Source organism: Hippoglossus hippoglossus, chromosome 10 (assembly GCF_009819705.1).
Source record: "Hippoglossus hippoglossus isolate fHipHip1 chromosome 10, fHipHip1.pri, whole genome shotgun sequence".
Classification (NCBI taxonomy): Eukaryota; Metazoa; Chordata; class Actinopteri; order Pleuronectiformes; family Pleuronectidae; genus Hippoglossus; species Hippoglossus hippoglossus.
In genome coordinates, this window is record NC_047160.1 from 1,333,836 (window position 1) to 1,351,966 (window position 18,131).

Here is an 18,131-nt window from a genome sequence, read left to right on the forward strand (position 1 = left end):
CAATGACGTGATTACTGATGCAGAGAAAATGCGCAGAGTAGTGTCCAAAAGCTTTTTTTTTTCTTTTCCTGATGAGCTCACAATATAGTTCTCTATATAGAAGTTACTATAAAATAAGGTTGTCACAATACTAGAATTTAAAACTCAATACCGATACCCAGGTAAATACTCTATAGCATTTTTTTGATACCACAGGGGAGAAATTACCAAAAATTAAGAAGCATACATTTAAAAAAAATAAAGATTAGAACAATACAGACAATAACATCAACATCACTGTTTATGTATAGTTGGATTCTGCTCGAACAAAGTTTACCCCCTGAGACTCCACACTCTGTTTTGTGGACTTAAACACTTCATCCGTCCCTCCATTGGCATAGTAGTGAGTAAATAATGAGTACATTTTCATTTTTGGATGAACTATCCCTTTAAGGTTCAGAAAGCTCTGCTTGCCAAAATTTACCCTAGCAGCTTTTAGCTCTGCACTGAGCCTGCTGTGTTAAAGAAACTATGGCAATTCTAGCAGCCCCAGGTAAGATGATTGTGATCATTATTCTTCCAGCATAGATACGAAATGGATGTAACCCAGAGATCGCTTTCTTTCAGCGGCAAACACGCCCAGGCTTTAAGCTAGTGGGATCGTCAGGATCCTGAACATGCATCAGACCACAAATGACCAAGTATTACTACTGAACTAAAGGCACCTGTACACCCACTCACCAGATTGCCAGTTTCAAATGCTCATGGTCCTAAATATTCCCAATTTTCCACATTTAGTTTTTTTTATCATTCCCATTTAACTGACATTCAATAAAGCTGTGTGGGCTCTGTGATAACAATTATTTTGTATAAAACTGTAACAGTGTTTTTTCTGATGCTGTTTTCGTGTAGTATTTATTTGCATTTTTGCTTTTATAAGTGACTTTAGAGAGCTGAAAAAAATGAAGGACAGATCGTGAATGACATACAACAAAGTCTGTAACATACCTAACACCATTCAGATTAGACTATCCATTGCATTCAAAGGAAGTCAAAGATGTCTGCAACCGCAGGATGTGGAGGGGCTGCGTCCAGCTGTTTTTGTAACTTTGTGGAGATGATTCCCCAATCCCACTCACTCTTTGCTATAGTTAGCCAGGTGTGCAAAGGTGTGAAAATATGTAGGGTCATTAATTTTCATTCGAAGAGCGAACAGTACAACACCCAGCAATTGATTAGAGTCAGTTAGAAAGCACATTCTTGTAAATAGGCTTGGGGGACAGTGTGATATAGCCAGAAGGTGGCTATGACAGAAGGCTTTTCACCCATTAACAGCTATAAACTCTTCTGCAGCAGCTACAAACTCTTCTGCCATTCTATATGGTTTAGTAATACATCATATCAAATAATTATTTTCAAACATATGGAGGTCTTTAACATGCTATAACCCCAGGCCGCTGGGTTGCTTTTATTAGTTGTTAAACTCACAACCCATTGTCAGATTTTTCCTGTTTCATGTTTCAGAGCCATTGATCCTTCTGTCTTGTACTTTTCTACCTTCTTTAATTTGTAAAACCAATTTATTTGTGAAAACTTGTAGGATGGCTTTGCTATGCTAGAGACATTTAGAAATAAACTTGGACGAAATAATACTGCCGTTACTTCTACAATGAGACAAGAAGAAGCCAAGATCAAAACACATTTCGTCCAGTGTATAACCAAACATATTTTAGATTTGAATTACTGAACAAAATTTCTGGCAGAGGTCCTCCTGCCAACAAGGAGTGAGGTCTATCAGAAAGTCTAACTAGGGATTGTGGGTCCAGCCACAGATCTGAAGCCAGTCTCTGACACATCTGTCATCATGATAGCAGATGGGCCTGAGGTCAGGCCATGGCTGACCTGGGATCAGTCCAGGCTCTGACCGCAGAGAGCAGTGGTATCTTCAGGGACCACTGAGGCATGCCTGACACTGAGTTTGGGTAAGGATACACCAATACTCTTACACACACGGCACTCAATCTAATTCTCACACACACACACACACACACACACACACACACACACACACACACACACACACACACACACACACACACACACACACACACACACACACACACACACACACAGCCAAGGAAGCAGAAGCCAACACACCATCTGCCGCCCCTGTGTTTGAGTTCCAAATCCTGGTTATCAACAAAACACGCAGAAGACCTCCAAACTTCCCCTTGGATACACCATTCCCTTTGAGAAGAACTGTATCACATACACACACACACACACACACACACCTCTGCACCCAGATCAGATGGAACCAGTTGGATGGAGGCCACATAAGTTGCTCATTTTTCACTGGATGTGACAGGAGAAGGAAGATGGATTTCCTCACTTCTTTTACCAAGTCTATTCGCCTCATACACACTCTTCATCTCTCTCTCTCTCTCTCTCTCTCTCTCTCTCTCTCTCTCTCTCACACTCTCTTTTTCTCTCCCTTTGACCTGGGACAATCACCTCTTCTATTCGCATTTTTTACACTTATCATCAAAGCAGGTTTATGATGCTCATTTCTTTGGACTCATTTCTCTTCATAGATATCATTGTCTGTCACTGGAGGTCAATACAGATAAGACATTCTCTCTCTCTCTCTCTCTCTCTCTCTCTCTCTCTCTCTCTCTCTTCCCACTGGAAGGACTCCTGTTGTTCACAGCACACACCCCTGCAGTGCTGTGGAATCATCAGTAATAGGTGTGTTACCATGGTAAGATAGCCTACAGTTTGAAACACCTGGCATGGTTTTGTGTGCATGTGTGTGTGTGTGTGTGTGTTTCTGTGCCATAAGTGGAGGTTGTGTGTTTGGATGGGAGAATATCTTAAATTTGACAAACATATTACTATTTATGCAGCAATATATAAGTTTGCATAGATTTTCATTTTATTAAAAAGGGTGATCCAAATTTGACGAGACAAGAACAAATATCAGAAATGTTGCACCTTGTTAGCATGCAGCATTTCAGCAGCTGCAAGATGGCTTAACTGGCCAAGCATAGAGTTTTAGGGTGATTTGTGATGTCTCTTTCTTTTGTCATACCTGGCACTCAACTTTTTAGGGGGCATATGCACAAATTATTTATTATTATAATTGCAATGTAAAATTTAAGCAGTCTACTCAGTCTGTCTGGGTTTACTATTTCCGTCCAGGTTTTCCAACACTGAGCTGAATGAACTGCTCAGTAACAACTTGATTATCAAACACAGCAGAAAGGTGCCGCACAGAACATTGAAGTCAGAACTAAAAACCATAAAATATCTTAGCATAAAGCCTTTAGCCCAGCCCAGCCCAGCAAACACCTATTGATGACGCAACATGACATTATATTTATTTTATGACGTTTATTCGGGAAACTTTACGAGTGCCAGGTGGTGCATTAAAGCAGCAGCTTCTTCTCTGCTGTAGCTGCTGATTTGGCTCAAATGGTTCATCATAACTTCACCATATGACTTTTGCAGCACTAATGAAATGCAGCAAAGATACTTGAGTTAAAAATGTTCAAGTAAGAGTGAATGATATTATTTTTCAACATACTGCTACACCAAAAACCACTCTGTTACAGTTACATTTGTTGTTAGTTTTAACCAATAAGTGGTAAATATGTCTTTGATAAACCCTAACCCTTAAACTAACAGTTGGTAAGATAGCTCTAATTTTCCTCTTTAATTATTTTTTCAAATTTGTCAAATGGTGAACAATATGTGGCATTACAGAGCTCCACACACTTTGAACCAAGGAGAAGAAAGCTGTTTTTGTCCTTTTTGTTTTCAGACAAAAATATGTGCTGTTTAATAAGGCGACTCAGTGTAACTTTAACAGAAAAGGATGTGTTTGTTTTGACTCCATGCTTATGATTGAGAAAACAGTTTTTTCTTTGAGGGGAACCATAAGCATATACACTAATAAGATCCAAAAGACAAGGTAAATATTCCCTGTGGGCAGCTTCTCTCCCAAAATATTGGTATCAGTATAGGTCTTCAAAAACCGACTAGGGCCGTCTACACAAAATGAGCCCTGTCACACACCCTCCAACCCCTAAAAATACACACAAACACCTGCCTGTGCACCGATAAGACGTCAACCACCACTGCTCCAAATGTGTTTGCACACCGGCGTTGGTTGACTGCACTTCCTCATTGAACGACTTGAACAATTTATTCTGACGCGCCACTGAATCCGAGGGGGAATTTAGATTGAGACTGAAAAAAGAAAAAAATCAGACACTACCTGAAAGCCTTGGGGGAGAGCGAGAGCAGGGGGAGGCTGGGTGAAACTGACGCAGAGAGACAAGGAGATATATGAGCCTGTCACTCAACATTACACTGTCACTACAAGCTGGACAATCATTAACATGGCTAATGAACACAGTGGGGCCATTCTGCAGCACAGACCATGCTCACATAAAGCCACTGTAGGGGAATGTCATTAGTCCTTCCAGCGCACTGCCATGATCTAATTCCCAAGTCGTCTTTGTGCACTAGGAGGTCCTTCTGCAGCTACCAGGGGGCACCTGCGAGGGCTGTGGAATAGCTCAGGTAATTTGAAAAATGTAGTAGAAAAGATGATCTGAGAATACATATCCAGATATGTGTGTTCATTGGAAAAAACACATATATATATTGATCTTTAGTATTTTGGATGTGATTCCACCAACCTGTGTCAACAGTGCTGTAGCCGCCCCTACAGCACTGTATCAATACAATGACAAAAATACAAACGCAAACAAAACATTTAAGACTGAAAAAAGAGGGGGAAAAATAGACCTAAATGTCAACAAATCCAGGATTGCTGTATATTGCGTGGAACCACATACAGGCAAAAGTGAACCATAACCACTGTATTCTAATACTGTCAGATAAGTCCACAAACCCAACCCATCAAATTAGCCTATCTTACAGAGCGGGTGTTTGTCTGAGAAATGTTGATATATCTTAAGTGTTTCATCTTTAATACACATAAAGACAATTTCATTCATTTCAGTGTAATTAAAGTTCACATCAAGCAAGGACAGGTTTGGTCGCCAGAAACTGAAACTGATTTGTCATCCTGTGAGATTCCATGTGCTAAGTCATGTCGGGCGACTTCTCCATGTGCTCTTGTTATGTTTTCACCATAACATCAGACTTTAACTGTGAAAAGCATCTGAGTGTAAGAGCCATACGTGGCCATGTTCGGATGAAATTGTTATCAAAGGCCTTCTCACATTCTAAAGTTCTAAGAATCTAATAAAAACCAGAAAGGAGATAGGTAAAACTCTGCACAGAAATTTGCTTCTCTCCCTGTGTACTAAATTATAACTCTCATATTTTGTCACAAACAAATCTCCCTATTTACCCACAGATTGTAAAGTCTGTTGTCTTACCTGTTATCTAATCTTCAGTTCTAGGAAGGCTTCACCCAACCCTCTTTATTGCAGACGACCAGAAATGTTTTTCAGACGTTTATTGATTCCTATGACTATGGTAACCTGTATTTCAGGAGTCTGTTCAGTCACGATCACTCCCAACATTGGAGACCAAAAATCTGTCTTTGTTTCTTTGTCTGGGTTTGGTAAAGCAGCTTCTTAACACTGAGATATACTATCATGAATGTATGTTATTACATCTGTAATGAAGAATCACAGACCCTCAAACGTTGACCTGAGTCTACTTGTCTTTGACGTGGAAACTCCCTTTTGCTCTTTTGGTGACACTGCCCTCCCAGATGTGTGCCATGGAATACCACAAAATGGTCGTTAGAGACCTGAGCACAACACACTGTTTCAGGCTTCTGTAAACATCCCTTTAGAGAAGATCCAGACTATGTTTATTGTGCTGTTAACAATCCCTTTTTATGCTTTCTTTTCATTGTCATTATTTTATTGCTCTGACTACGGAACACATCACCTCTATACATATCATACAAAGAGAAAAAGGACTAGCTCATGCTCAGGACAATATCACGCCCAAAGCCAACAATAAGTTCATCATTTACTAAGTCATGATCAAAAAGCTGACTGGTTGATAGCAAAAGCACGTATCCTCAGTCCTACAAATACTCAAAAAATATATTACTTTAATCATTTGAGATTTCAAGTTTTGCTGGGTATTTCTCAGAATTCACAAAATGATTTATGGAATTAATAGGTTCTAATGTTCATGAGTATCCATACGACGCTTTAAAACAGTCAATAATTGTCATCATTAAAAAACAATACACGGGAAAAACTCAAGTCAATTACAAAAGGTCAACTATAGACCAAAAATAAGTTCTAGGGACATTCACAGAGAAAGGACGAAGGTAAAAATATTGAAACCTTTTCTATGATTCATGTATTCACCATAACCAAAAACTGCCTCTCGGACACAGTTTAAAAATCTATAAAAGTGTATAAATGTGAGCAACTGGAAAAAAGATTATCAAAAAGAATCCTTTATTTTATGTATAAATTCCTAAATACAGGTGCCCAAATCAATTCATTTTATGCCTGATTTTTTTGCTTTTGTTTGCAGGAAGAGCTGCGTTAATCCTTCGTCATGAGAGCAGACTGAGGACATATTTAAGGCTTTGTTCTATGTACAATCATATTCTCTCTCGCTCTCATATTTTCTAGTATAACCCTTTTTCTCCCCAGTGAATTCATTCTACATCACACATTTTAGGCGATTTTAGGGTTCAATACATCCATCAAATTCTATTTGCTAATTTCATAATTGTCAGGACATTGGCTTCCCCAAAGTCACTTTTTATTGTCTAATTATTTCTATGCTTTATGGCTATTTTATGTACAATCGAGCAAAATATGGGATCAAACAGTACCCATAACTCAAAAATAAAAAAATATTTTAAGACGAACTCACGGTATTTTTGTAATTTTTTTGTCCATACAGATTGAACAAAGACTTGACCTAATTGTTGATGTTGGCTTTTGCTGGGATTCATCCGATCAGCCTGAGTGTTTCTGGGCTGCTTTTAAAGTTTCAGTTCTGAGCTTGGAGCTGGAAGGGCGTAGCCAAATGACGTTTTATAAGAATACAATTCTGAATTGAAACTGAATTATAAATACATAACCTACCATTGATAACTTATAAAGTCAGTAACATTCGTCTGCTTTTTTCACTCTGCTGAAAAGTTGAGAGGAGAGAAAAAGCGTCTCGTCCCTGTGGATCCTCACCCTGCACCTCTCAGTGATGGAAGTGGAGAATAAAAGTGAGGAGGAAATTCTCTTTGTGGCTAAGTGTGATGAATTTCTTTGCAGCATAACTTGTGTTACTGCGCTTTTGATCCCGTGTCTCCCAACAGATGAATCATGTATGTGTTATAGCAGACTGATAATGAAACTGCTGAACGTACCTGAGAAGAAAAGAAGAAGCACAGTCCCGAGGAGAATCATGTTTGCCGTGTGCGTGTCACCGGGGGTAAAACGGGACGTGGGACGGGACTTGTTCCAGCAGCACCGCTGTGCGCCCCGCAGACAGACACCCAGCCTGCCGCTACATTCACCGCGCTCCCTCCGTCCGTCCGTGCGCCTTTTGTTCTCTGACTGCCACGGTAAAGTCCCTCAAGTTTCAATCCCCAGATGGAAGGACTGAGCCGCCTGGGATAAATGTGTCGGAGCCAACACACACAGGCGCTGCGAGTGTGTGACAGTGTGTGAGTGTCTGTAAGCCCAGCTTCACGGCGCGCTGCGTGGAGAAATCAGCTTCTGGATGGAGGACACGTCAGGCGTCAGCGGGCTGCTGCTCGGCCCCTGGACAGTCATCACGACGCGGCTCCGCTGGTGAAGAGGTCCCGCACATTGTGCGCTCATGATGCTGTCAGACAGGGGAGGCAGGGGTTATTAACTGGTGGTATCCCTCCTCCTCCTCCTCCTCCTCCTCTTCCTCCTCCTCCTCTTCTTCACATCATCACCTTGGGGACAATAAACCAAGGGATGAAAATAATTCCTGTATTGAGGTCATTAGAACTGAGCCGTCATGATGATACCACTTACAATGCTGTCCTTTGAGTTTCTTTTATCAGTCTAGCCCACTGTCGCGTGATGTAAAGACAGTGAAGAATGTTACAGTGGCCTCTGAAACTTTTGTCTCCGGCCAAAATGATCCTCACAATTAGTAAAGAGATTTGTTTCAAAACTGCAACAAAATCAGGGAAGTATGTTGGTCTTTTAAAGGACAAGTTGAGAATAGCTGCAGTTCTCCATGCATCTGAAATTCTCCTAAGCAGAGGGATAATATGACCTACAGACCTTGATACTTGTAGTCACTGCACTTACAATCAACTGCTTTGCATTTCTTCACAGCTCTGTGTTGCATCTCTTAGCTCGTTTTGTTTTCCATCAAGGCAACCCAAACAGCTGCAATAAACCCAACGTTTTGAGTTCACAGCATTCATTGAAAAACAGAACTTCTATGGAAAGTAAAACCGAAAGTTCCATGTTCAAAAGCCTGTAAGTACGAAAAAAATCATTCAAAATCATGTACTTGTAACTATACATTAATAAGTAAAATGTCACCCATGGACGTGGAGCTTTAGGTACATTTATTTGTAGAGGGCATTAGGCCATTCAATGTGCTTTACAGAAATAAAAGAAACATAAAGTACAGGTGAGAAGCATTGTTTAGTTATACTGCTATAGGCCTAGACTGCTGGGGGACCTCCCATCATGCACTGAGCACTTCTCACTCTCCCTCTCTTTGTCTCTTTGCCCATTTATTTTACTCCATGTCACAAACTTTTCTTCCCCATCCCATAGTCTCTCTCTCTCTCTCTCTCTCTCTCTCTCTCTCTCTCTCTCTCTCTCTCTCTCTCTCTCCTCCCCATTTTTCCCTGCTCACCCCAACCGGTCGAGGCAGATGGCCGCCCACATTGAGTCTGGTTCTGCTAGAGGTTTCCTCCACTCAGTGACAGAGTTTTCTTTATCTCCACAGTCACCAGTGCTGCTCATTGTGGGAACTGTTGGGTTTCGCTATCATTTTGTGCGTTGAGATAATGTATGTTGCAATTTGGCACTATAGAAATATCATTTAATTGAATAAAAAGAAGGAATAAAATGAACACTAAAATGTGTGAAACATTAGAAATGGTTTTTTTTTTAAAGGTGTGTCTCTCAACAGTATGCCATGTTGCTCAATTCATGTACTTTTTTAATGATATAATATTATTTATTCAATATTGATGTGTTATTGTTCTTTAACAAAGGCCATTTTCCATAAGCCCTGCACCTTCACAGAGCTGAGTTGAGGGGATGCAGACGTGTCTGTAATAACAGGATACAGAGGACTGAATTCTGAGAAGTACCCAGAGGTGCAACTTCAGCAGTTGCAGCATTAAGAGATGAGTCATCCTCTCATAATATACCTTTTCTTTTTTATTATGCTACACAACCATTAGTTAAAGTTTGTTTCAGGATAAATGCTGAATAAAACCACTCAAATCACTTGACAGCTATATTAACTTTCACATAATCTCTGTGAAGGATAATCATCTTCTAATTGTTGACCCGGTGTGATTTAGCTTACGTCCACATTTCTCAGATTCATTTACACATTTCTCAGCAAGCCAAAAAATCGTGAAAGAATGCCATTGAAATACTGTGTACACACAAACATTTAAAGAATATTATAGAGATTGTAATAGATTTAGATGACAAGAAATGGGTGGAGACTTCCATTGGCAGATGAAACAAATCTGAATGTATCCATGAAACCAGATTAAAGTTATCCGGTGGCCAAAATTCAGGAATGTCGTAAAAACGTAAAGGCCTGAATGACCTGTGATTTTTTTTTACTTCCAAGTTCAGTTTTTTTTTTATTTTCAATTAAATGTTTCCCCTTAGAGAAACAATATAACCAGATGACATTACCTTGGCTTCCAGGTGTACCGCGAAGAAGATCACCTGGTCCCTCAATACAGCCTCACTTGTAGTTCTTAGCGTCTGTAAGAGTAGAATGGGAGATAAGGCCTATACTGACCTCCAGCCTACTGCTGAGGGAACTGCTCTAAGCATTAACTGTTGTCGTTATTACTATTATTAAATAATTGGTGCTGATATTACATCTTAAAAGATCACTATTATTTTGTCATTTCAATTGCCAGTCTGACAGTGATTAAATACAAAGTTTATTCCACTGTTCCTACACTCTCTCTCTGTTTCCCCTGATTCCTCTCCTCTCAACCCAACCAGTTGAGGCAGATGCCCACCCCACCCCACCCCACCCCCCCCCCCCCACTGGGTCTGGTTCTGTCGGAGGTTTCTTCATGTTAAAAGGGACTTTATCTGTCACTGTTGCTGCGTGTTCATTGTAGGAACTGTTGTGTTGCTCTATAACGTTGAAGTGTCTCCACCTTAACACAGGGAAACAGCCTGGTGCTGTGCATGGTTAAAGGTTCCCTGTGGAGCTTTCTTGAACAGAGACAAAAGTTATTTTTACAGTCAGTGTTTCTCTGTGGAATAGTGTGACACCGTCGCTAGAACTGTCTGTCACCCACATGTTCAAGCACATGCCTGTACAGTAAATCCTTGTTTGACGGTGTGTGTGTGTGTGCGCACAAGATACTACTCATAGGGTCCATGCATTAAGTATAAATCATTTGCAGTTATTCACATTGTATATTGAAAAATATACAGTGTATATTTAACTTTATTCTAATTTACTTTAAGAACTTTTTCACAAAAGAAAAAGAAAAAATATAATGAAACATAACAGACTTAAATGACCTGCTTTTGTGTGTAATGTTATTGAGTTTGAGTAAATGTTAGAACATTTTGGCTCACACCTTGTTGCTTACAGCATGTGGTTTTTCATTGTGATGGAAGTGTAGATGGCGTGTGGATTTAGGGCAGAACATGTGTGGCGCTGTGTGCTGCTATAGTGTAAGGCCATTAGGTGCACTGCTGGACTGGATAATTGTATAAATGGAGGAGAGAGGAGCGGGAGCAGAGAGTTTTATGGGTGGCCAGCCATAAATAGTATTAACATGTACAACACTTACACAATTACACATGCTCACAGACAATCCCCCATCACGTGTGCTTCAGTTTCATCACATGCAATTCCTATGATTTGTGATGGAAGCAGCTGAGAGGGGACAGAGTTTTTATGGGTTTGCATTTACAAAATGTTAACATGAGAAACAAGATGATCGGTCAGCTCCTTAGACAGCCGAGCAACAGGGAGGGCATGGAGATAAAGAAATGCAAAATGTAACTTTATGTATGAACCGCTTTTTCAGCCAACATGAAATTTCAACGTAAAATCAGGGGGCTCATTATACTAATGATATGCACATACACACACATACACACTCATGCTCACACAAAAGTGTTACCACCTTGTCCCATCAAGCAAATTACATGCCCCTCTGTTCACCCCCAGAGGTCATTCAACGTCATGGCCTGTTGGGCAACAAGCTGTTCAGCTAATCAGTGGAGAGCCTCAACTCTCCAGGGAATGACATATGGTGCACAGCACTGTGACATCACAACAAATAACAACCTCTGTGACATCATAATAAAGGTGTGCTTTGTGACCACATCTGTCTCCACCATGGAGGTCTGCTGCCAAACTGGCAGTAAATCGTTACATACAGCCACTGGCCAACAGGACTCCATGGTGATGATGGTGTAGGTCATTTTAAGAGATGGTGCATATAATGCGATGATGTCATGTTATAAAAATTTAAGCTAACTGCTCCATGTCATATAAATTCCATCACTACTGTATTATAGGCCACATAGCATGTGTATATTGTATACTGTATACATGTTATCTACAACCAGCAATGTTCTGTTTGGTCCACCACTTCTATTCAACCTTAAATATCTCAACACGTACTGATAGATTTGCCTTGAAACCTCTGAACAGACTGAATTCTTCTGACTCTGGTGCTACTGTGATTATTCCTCAAAAGCCACTTTGGGGCTGACATTTTTTAATTTAATTCCTCCACATTTATTGGATGGATTCTCAAACACGGATATGTTTTTTGACCGTGCTTTCAGCCTAGATGATTTTGGGTATGTCTGCCTGATTTCACTGCCAACCTTTATACCTACCCATGGGTCAAATTAAAGACTTTGTTTTATTTGCCCTTGTGTGTCATCTGCATTATGGGTCCTCACAAGTCTCAAGACGTTACAGGACAAACTGGCCAGTATGGATCCAGTAAATGAATTCTGGTTTAGCCCCTCTTCTTCTGAAATAATTTATAATTTATACAATAATTATTTGTATGATGAGTAGAAGAGAGGCAACACCCAGGAGCACCATGAGGCTGCACAGAATTTGGCACAAAGCCCCTTAGGGCTAATAGGTTTTTTGCCACCATGGCGAAACAACTTTGTGGACATTACTGTTGCGGTTAAATATCCAGCCTGCATTTGCAGTTGCCAGCCTCCAGCCAGCTTCTCAGTCAACTACCCTCTGGCCTGCTAGCCTCTGGCCTGCTAGCCTCCATCCCATTTTCCTGTCGGCTAGCCTTTAGCTTGTTAGCCTTCAGACAGCCACCCAGTCTGTTTATGTCCGACCTGGTAGCATGCTGCTAGACTCTTGGTCTGAATATAACCTAGACTGACCATATTTGGATGATCAGTCCCCTTTTCGTGGGACTCGCTTGGCTGCCAAATCCAGATATCATGGGGTTGGAGCCCCTAGGGGAAGGGGAACCCAGGTCCCTGGCGACCATTCCAAGCTTCAGCCTCAGATTTCTAGTGGCCATTCCATGCCAAAGTCACAGGCTTAAGCTGCAAGGGTCTCCACTGCACAGCACCTCTGGATCTCCACTGCACAGCACTTCCAGTGACACCAAGCCAGAAGCCAAGGGCTCTCTGCCAACACTCAGTTTTCTTCTGCATCAGGGGGTCCCTGCCAATGCCAACCCGGCTCCTGCATCTGGGGTCATGGCCAATGGCACCACGGCAGACACATGACCCTAACCCCCATAGCTTTTCTAAAATCAACATAAACCACAGCCTCTAAGGGCTTATCACTGCAACATTCTGCTTGCACAAGCCATCTCCTTAGGGCAAAGTTAAACTGTTTCCTGTCCAGAGAAGTGTTGTCTCATTCTACATGGAAAACCCATCTTTATAATACCAATCTGTCAATGTGCAAGCACACTTAGTTTTTAAAGGGATTGGAAGATAGCATTCTTATTTGATTGCATATATGCAGCATGCATTTTAGACATCTTGCCATCCATTATCTAACTCTTATTCTTTTAAGGATCACTTTGAGAAAAAAAATCTGGTAGAGTGGAGCTGCTAGTTAGAGGCTCCAGGTTATGTTTGCCAACAAAAGTGTAATATTTTTTAACCTGAATAGATAAATTTAATAAATGAAGTAGAATTTGTGGAATAAAAAAGAGCACATTTCTTGTTCTGATTATGATATGTCCTTGTTAAGGACTTTTGAAGGTCATCTGACTTTATGGACTTTTTAAATTTCTTTGTGTAGATGTGTTTAGGACTCGTTAAGATTTGTTGAATGGATATGCACTTGATTTCAGTTGTTTGGACTTTGAGCAGATGACCAAGGAAGTTGTGTCACCCTGTCCATGTTTGTTTGTGAGATAACAAAAAAAAGTGAACAGATTTCAACTTGTTGGAAGCATCAATGATTTTTTTATTTACTTTCATTATTCATAGGGAATAATCCATAGATTTTGATGATAAAACAATGTGTGTAAAATTTGGTTCAGCTTGATTGAATTTAAGGGGACTGTTGGGCCGTGATGGAAGCATGTGCTCTACTGAGTGCCATTCTGGTTATTTCCTGTTTTACTTTGTCAGTACCCTTAGTTGTGTCTCAATTCAGGGGCCGCATTTGAACAACGACTGGGTCACAGCGGTGGGACAGTCAACAAATGTGTCCTTCCATCCTTAGAAATAAAGGCTCCAAAAGGTGGATCTGTTCCTGCCCAAGTCATCCCACGATTCACTGTCTCAGTGGAAGACCATTTATCAAAAAGGTGGCAACCAACAAGATATCCAGTGCTCAAGTATTGTGCTTCAACTCAACCAAAAAGCTAACAGTACACAACTTAAAAAACCTTCATTAAATTGTTCATGTTGCCAGGCAAAAACATATTCTGTTCTGCACAACCAACTTGTTCCTTTATCTGCAATTTGGGTCCAGAAAACCATACAAAATACAACAGCATTGATTTTTATTCTTGAATGGCTGTGGCTTAGGAGGGTTGTCTACTACCCACAACATTGGCGGTTTGATCCCAGTCTCCTTGGTCCTTGGCAAAGATACTGAAGAGTCTTACAGAAGTGCAATATTGAACAGCAGTAGTAGTAGATTTACAATAAAGCTTCAATAATATGGACTAATCTGATAAACAGTAAAGATGACCCCAGTTGAAGACTGTAAGACAGAACAAAGAGAACAACATTTATTTGGTAGGAGGCATTCTATGGCAGCTTCTTTTGGTGAGTGAATCCCTGGATTGCTGATGGAGAAAATAAACCTGTTTAGGAAAATCTGACAGAGTGAAAATTATCATTCTCATATCTATGAGGAACGTCAGCTAGGACACTGAAAGACAAGTTATGTAACTAGTGTGATAATATTCAGTTATTTCATGTGGCTCATCTATAAAACATGCCGCCCTCTCAAAACATCTAAACAAATGTACACTCCCAATTGGAATCTCACTCCTCCACTGTGACATCGCTACATGGCCTCTTGTTTTTTGCAACTTGTCAAGCCTTCTGTTTGATCAAATACATGGTGCTTCTGAGGCAGAATCAGCCCAGTAAAGTTATTAACATCAAATGCACTGTTTTGTTTTTCTTTATTTCATACTGAAATTATAGATATTTTGTCTGTTTTAGTCTAACACAGGACTCAATGACGGGGCATAGAAAACAGTAGTGAAGTTTGATAAAAGTACAAACTTCGACAGAGATCCGTCAGCTGAACTTACCAAACGTAGATTTAAGAATATTTTATCACAAATATGTTCTCACATAGTTAAGAATCTCTGCATAAATTCAATCTGTAAGAAGCAGCCTGTCATGCCACCAAACATTTGAATGCATCAATACATCTTCTGGGTCTAAGAGTTCTTGGGTCAACATGAGTTCGGTAAATATAAGCAATGTTTTAGAAACTTAGACCTATTTGGATGAATTAGGACTAAATTAATTGACCAGTGTGTACCCTGCCTCTCATCCAATGTTAGTTGGTATTGGCTTCAGTTCCTCAAAGCTAAGATCAAAGCCAAATTAAAGGGAAATAGTACATTGTAGTGCCATTTTAAGAGGAGAGAAAGTCACAACAAAATCTCAGCTTTTGCAGGTATCATCCAACATGATGCAAATATGAGGGCACAAGATGGATGCAAACAGGAACAGTAAATGAAAGACAAAGGAACGACCTGAGGGATGAGTGGAGGTCATGCATGGTACATCTTACTTGGTTGTGCTTGGAGATACATTGGGAGGGAGGCCTGAAAGATGAGTTAATCTGGAGTCATGCCAACAAATTTAGGGGATCTACCTGGTTCTACTAACTAGCTGAAAGAGGTGGTCTTTTGGGTGGAGATACCACACAGTGGCGGTGAGGATGATGGTGTGATGATGAGGCAATCTTCTCAATGTTTTGAAGTTTGTTGTTATTGAATAGCGCTTGGGAAAGGAATTACATTTTTGGGGACTGTTCTTGCACCTGAAAGTGAAACAGAGAAATAATAATTTAACAAGCAGTGTTATTTGTGTTTGTGCAACATAACTGTTCCATAAGAACCTTCATTTGTAAAAGTGAATAGCCATTAGTATTTTTTAATATCTTCTAACACTGAGCGTGTGTGTGTGTAAAATCTGTTTACAGATTAACTGTCTTCACCTGGCAAACTTTCATTTCCAAATATGGGTGGGGGCTAGGAAAGGACTGTTATGTGAAGTAATCGGTCTGATTGCTGTTAACATAAATTCTGCTCAGGGGATAGAGAAAGTCACAAGGTTGGTGGTTCGATCCCAGTCTTCCCCATTCTGTATTTCGAAGTGTCCTTGGGCAAGATACTGAACCTAAAATTTACCATGATGCCCGGTGCCGTTCTCATTGAAAAATGTGTTGCCTATAGATGCACTATATGAATGTATGTGTGATTTGGTAAATGGCAAAAGAAAAAAACTGTACTGTAAAGCCCTTTGAATGGTCATCAAAACGAGAAAAGCTCATATAAATTCAGATCAAATACAGACCATTTATTTGTATGTAATGCTTTGTGATGGATGCACTGGCACTGATGGGGATGTAAACATATAAAAGTAAGAGGAGAAAAAGTGACCACAGAGATTTCTTGTCCGTTGACGATGACTGACTCATCAACTGATATAGATTCTCTGTGATCTTGGATCTTTGAGTCCAGTATTACAACCGAACCATCCCAGTAGAAACACAACTGCACATCACTGTGAGTTAAATAGCCGACAGGTATGTGTGTGATATGATTAACACTGTATAATATTTACCTTTCTGTCTAAAGCCTCTTTTGGGAATACAAATAATCCTGTTAAATTTTATAGATTGGGGATACCGCAGCCTTCCTTGAATTCAATAATCCTGCCTTTTTGAATGGGATTATTAAAATGAGTAGGCGATACAACAACTTCTCTGACACTCTGACGGTGAGAAGCAATTTTTTAAATATATTTTCTTTTTGAGGCACAGTCCTCTCTGTCAACCTCATTCACTGCATTCACAGCAGCAGCAACACGTTACCAATCAGTCTATTTTCATTATTAGTGATATCACTGACGAGGCCACCGAGCAATTTGTTTTTCTTTACCTCACTAACAAGCACCTCGATTTCGGTGTCAGCCAAGTTGTGCTCTTCCTTCTCATTGCTTGATGCCATGATTCACCATAGAAACCGATTGGTCAGCAGGTTAACTTAATATTAATGAGTTGCTTTGTATTGATGATTTATGGTTGAATGTGGGCGTGTAGATTGCGGGGTATGAGGCAGATCCACTTACGAAGATTTCCACGTGAACTGTTATTTTTAAAGGGAGCATTCCCCTGAGGTATGCATGGGCATGGTTTTATAAATCTGAATCTTTTTTTTGCTTAAGCCAATGTCTGCTTTTGTGTGCACATAAACTTTTAGTATGAATCCTATGCATTGTTTTGAAAATGAGCACCCATAACTGAAATGAAGGCTTTGGATATTGCTTCTTAAACATGATTTAAATGTCCCATTCTGTTTCTGTGTCGCTCCAACCAGCTTCAACAAAAATCATTCTTCTTCTTCACGGCTTCAGCTCTGCTGTGACCCCATCACCATCTCCCTCATTCTGGTCACTACCATGTTGACCAAGCTGTGTCAGAGACACACAAGTACCTTCCTCTTTACTAACAGCACGTAATAAGAAATTATACATAGGCTTTTGTGTCCAAATGTGAACCAAACCCTGGTTCTACATTCATCTTTCATCATGAAGGCCTTAAATGTGTATTAGTGTTTTATTGTTAATAATTAGTATGTAGTAAAGAATAGTATCAGTGTTAATTGGTTGTCTGTATTTACTGTAACCTACTGTCAAGAGCTTTACACATCCAATGACTTTATTGTCCCCTTGCGGAAATTTGTTTTCACAGCCAATTCAGTATAGATCAACACAAATAGGCACATTTTAACACAGGCAACCAACAGGTAGGACAATACAATAAATGAAACATAAAACCATAAATCCATAAATGACACATTCACCGTGACAGTTTGTTAGCGCTGCAATGGCAGAGGCTCCTCTGATGGCACTAATGTGAAATGGTGATTGAGGGGGGCGGTCAGTGTCATTTGCTCTGGCAAGTGCTAGTCGTGTGATGGCTTTGTCGTTCATGTCTGATATGTTAGGTCCTAACTAATTGCTGGTAATGCTGGCTAGTTCGTCTTTACCATTTTGAAAATATTTTTAGATTGCTTTGGTAATCTGCTGATTTCATCATTCAATTCCCTCCCAATGATGATTTTCTTTTCTTCCGTTCTGTAACCTGGGACATTTTGTTAAATATTCCTTTCAAAATTCATTTTGATTAATTTATGAAGATATTCAAAATTACGTACTTAAAATTCATGGGTGCCAATAAAATTAACCAGAATGTGTAGA

The 18,131-nt window shown here is 40.0% G+C and overlaps 1 protein-coding gene across 1 annotated transcript in view; it reads right to left on the reverse strand.

Moving 5' to 3' along the window:
• Nucleotides 1-7,843, reverse strand: part of gfra3 (GDNF family receptor alpha 3) — a 64,447-nt gene extending 56,604 nt beyond the window's left edge. The window contains exon 1 of the mRNA XM_034598803.1: nucleotides 7,364-7,843. Within this exon, the coding sequence (XP_034454694.1) occupies nucleotides 7,364-7,403 (40 nt within the window). The 5' untranslated portion in view covers nucleotides 7,404-7,843. The remainder of the gene's footprint in view (nucleotides 1-7,363) is intronic.
• Nucleotides 7,844-18,131: the final 10,288 nt, after the last annotated feature.